The following is a 3,513-nucleotide window of genomic DNA, read 5'->3' on the forward strand; positions in this document are numbered from 1 at the left end:
CAGGGGTGGGGGGGTGGGGGATAGAGAGGAGGGAGAAAGAGAGAGAGAAGCAGAGGAGGAGAGTGAGTATTGTGATTAATCCTGCATATTGGAACTTCATTTTTAATCCCCTTCATCCTCCAAAACACCAATGCAGGATTAAAATCTGTGTTGACTTTGGGGGGAGGAAGTGAAAATCAAACTCTTGCACTAAAAGGCATTTGAACACGTACATTATGTCATCCAAAGGGAGCTGAAACCTACATGTGCCGAACTGAGACAGATGCTCAACTTAATGGCTGAGAGCCACGCTGGTGAAGGCAGATGATTAGCATACCGGGTTAATCCGCACTTTTGTNAAGAGAATGGTTCCATTTTGTAATCATTGCCCTTGTCCAGGCTTCTCCATTGACATTTAAGAAATCTGTTTTCTAACCTTTAATTACACAAAACAAGGTAATTATGGATCATTTCCTTTTAGAGATACGAATTTACATTGATGGATTTTTACCTCCTGCCATAGGATTCTTTTAATCTGTATATTTATTTATAAGGCAATGGGATAATAATATTTACTGTCATTCCCTTTAGAAACTTACTCAGTTTNTCAGTCAGTTAAGTGTCCAACTCTTGGTCTCGGCTCAGGTCCTGATCTCACAATTCATAGGTTCGAGCCCCACACCAGGCTCTGCGCTGACAGCTCGGAGCCTGATTGGGATTCTCTCTCTCTCTCTCTCTCTCTCTCTCTCTCTCTCTCTCTGCCCCCCCCCACTCATACACACACATGCTCCCTTTCTCTCAAAATAAATAAATAAACATTAAAAAATTCACTCTTTTAAAGTGTACCATCCAGTGGTGTGTAATATATTCACAGGATTGTGCCACCAGCACCACCGTCTCCTTGCAGAACATTTTCATCTCTCCCAAAAGAAACCCCATGATTCTTTAACATAAAATTTTTAATGACCGCTTTTTTAAAAACATTAAGTTCAATAGAGTTATTATCACAATGTGTTGTATTATCTAAGAACTAGAGAAGCATCTTATACTCCAGACAAACCACATTTTAGTGGTGAGACATTCAAGTTGATTTGACAGTTTGACAGGGCAGTGCCGTCCTTATTTAGAACGTACCTCCTGGCTCCTTGTATTTGGAGTGGGAGGAAATTTGGAGGGTTATAGATGAGGTCGGTGTAAACAGTGGTTTTATCAACGTAGGAAACCAGAGAAATAACACCAGCCCAGATCAAGCAAATCAAAGCAGCACACAGAACCGAGTCAGTGATGTTGTCCTTGTGCACAGACATTACATTACACAAACCGTTCTCCTAAGTGAGGGAATTTGTCCCTTAGAAATTGCTCATTGGAACATTTGGACATCATGCATCATGTTAAAGATCCATAAATGTCTTCTCAATAGGGGAGCTATGATGCATGGTAACATCCTACCCCCCCTATCTGCATAGGGTTCTTCTACTCACCAGATTGCCATGATGCATTGCATCAGAGAATCCCATGCTAGTGCTTCAGAGAGCTGAGAAGCCCCGTGGGAGCCTTCCTAAGTCATTGCTACAAGGACTAAAATACCAGGGGACCAGGAAGTCATTCTTAGGGCTTGACAAAATACCCTAATCTCTAAATGAATCTATTTATTATGCAGTTGGTGCAAAATATGAATGTAATATTCTATGACTGAGTATACCTTTTTACTGTTAAAAAAGGATCAATTTCTGGTGGGAGATGAGTAGAATTTAGAATCTAGCAATATATTTTTCCCGTTACTGTCCAGTCCAGAATCTTTTTGGAGAGGCGTATAATAGTTAGAAATATGTACCCGGGAGGCAAGCAAACCTGGATGCATGTCCCAGGCTCCTCAATTTTGACCCATGGAACCTTGGACAAGATATAACCTCTGCAAGTTGTTTTCTCATGTGTAAAGTGAGAGTTCTCTAACTACCAGTCTCATAGGGTTATTTTGTAGGAATAAAACTGGATAATGCAGACTGAGCTCATCACAGGATTAGGCACCTATGAAATGCTCAATACATATTAGGGATTATTACTCACCCATTCACAAATGATCAGGGTGGTAATACCACTATGATAGAGCAAGCGTCACGGACACTGCACCCAAACAGAACAAGATTATCTTGTAGTTCACATGTGTCTGTTTCTTGGCTTTTAGTGTTCTCATTTTCCGCCTTGCCCTTGACTCTTTCCTACAGGTGCTTCGAGGAGAAATTACACCTCTGAAAGAGAATGTCAGCTACGTCAATGACCTTGCTCGCCAACTCACTACGTTGGGCATTCAGCTGTCACCATATAACCTCAGCACTCTGGAAGACCTGAACACCAGATGGAAGCTTCTGCAGGTAGGCACATTACGAGCATGACAGTTCCTTATTACAGTGAGACAGTATACGGATAAAGCTCGTTTGTAAGGAACAACGAACGTAATTTCTTCTTGTGGTGTTCACGATAATATTTCGTGAATGTAGGATAGTTTATATTCTGTAATAAGTTCTTGTGTAATGTTTTAAAACCTATTAATTATAATTTTTGTGAATAGGTTAAAGTTAGACTTTCCTATACCTTGCGATAAACAGGGAAAATAATGCTGAATCACGATAGAAGGACTTAGTTACTGCCATACAATTACTTTACGCTATTATTGCTTAGATTCTTTAAGCATCTGTACCTTTGGAATCCTAATTTAAGCACCAGTCAATGGTAAGACATTTCCTAGAATCCTTTTAAAAAGATCATTCTATCTCAAACCTACACACGCAGGTTTTTTATAGGTTTGCATTATAAAAACAGGGACTACAAGCGTGCTCAAGGTCACATTTACTAGCTGTGGTCCCTTGAGACCCTTCTGTGCTTCAGTCTTCCATCTGAAGAAAATGAAGATATTAAATGTTTCTAAAATACCAGTCTTATTATTAGGATGAGTAAGTCAAAATATGTGGAAAGTGCTTGGAACAGGACTGGTTACATACTAAATGCTACATAAATTCTAGCTCTCAGTGTTATTGCAGTTATGATTATTATTATTGCAGCACACAGGCTTTGGAATCAAACTTACTGAGTGATCTTGAAGTCACCTTTCCTCTCTGATTATCAGTTTCCTCATCTCTATCTTGCTTGCTGTAATATTAAACAAGCTATTGTAGAGTTGTTAGTTCAGTACCTGGCTCATAGTAAGAACTCTAAAAAGGTCATGTATCTCTATGTTCCCTATGCGAAGGACACTGTTTCATACCCCAAGCCCGAAAACTGATTTAACCATAGAATTAGAGAATTGTTTTCTCTTCTTTGCCAGTTTCATAGGATGCAGAGAGTCTGCTTCTGAGGACAGAGAGGAAACTGGGTTTAAAAATATTTGCTTTCAATGTTTTAATAAGAAAAAAATGATAAAGCAGATAACTTTTTGTATTGGCAGCCCATTTAGGGGTGTGATTGAAAGTCCTGTTAAAGAATTTCTAGACCTCTAATAAAAGCAAGTTCCAAATCCAAGACCTCTTGATTTCTCAT

General features: G+C 39.4%; 1 protein-coding gene across 1 annotated transcript in view; it reads left to right on the forward strand.

The window, feature by feature from the left end:
• Positions 1-3,513, forward strand: part of DMD (dystrophin) — a 637,032-nt gene that overhangs the window by 307,748 nt on the left and 325,771 nt on the right. The window contains exon 10 of the mRNA XM_077745468.1: positions 2,205-2,351. Within this exon, the coding sequence (XP_077601594.1) occupies positions 2,205-2,351 (147 nt within the window). The remainder of the gene's footprint in view (positions 1-2,204; positions 2,352-3,513) is intronic.

The sequence above is a fragment of the Crocuta crocuta genome, unplaced genomic scaffold (genome assembly GCF_008692635.1).
Source record: "Crocuta crocuta isolate KB4526 unplaced genomic scaffold, BGI_CrCroc_1.0 scaffold598, whole genome shotgun sequence".
In the NCBI taxonomy this organism is placed as follows: Eukaryota; Metazoa; Chordata; class Mammalia; order Carnivora; family Hyaenidae; genus Crocuta; species Crocuta crocuta.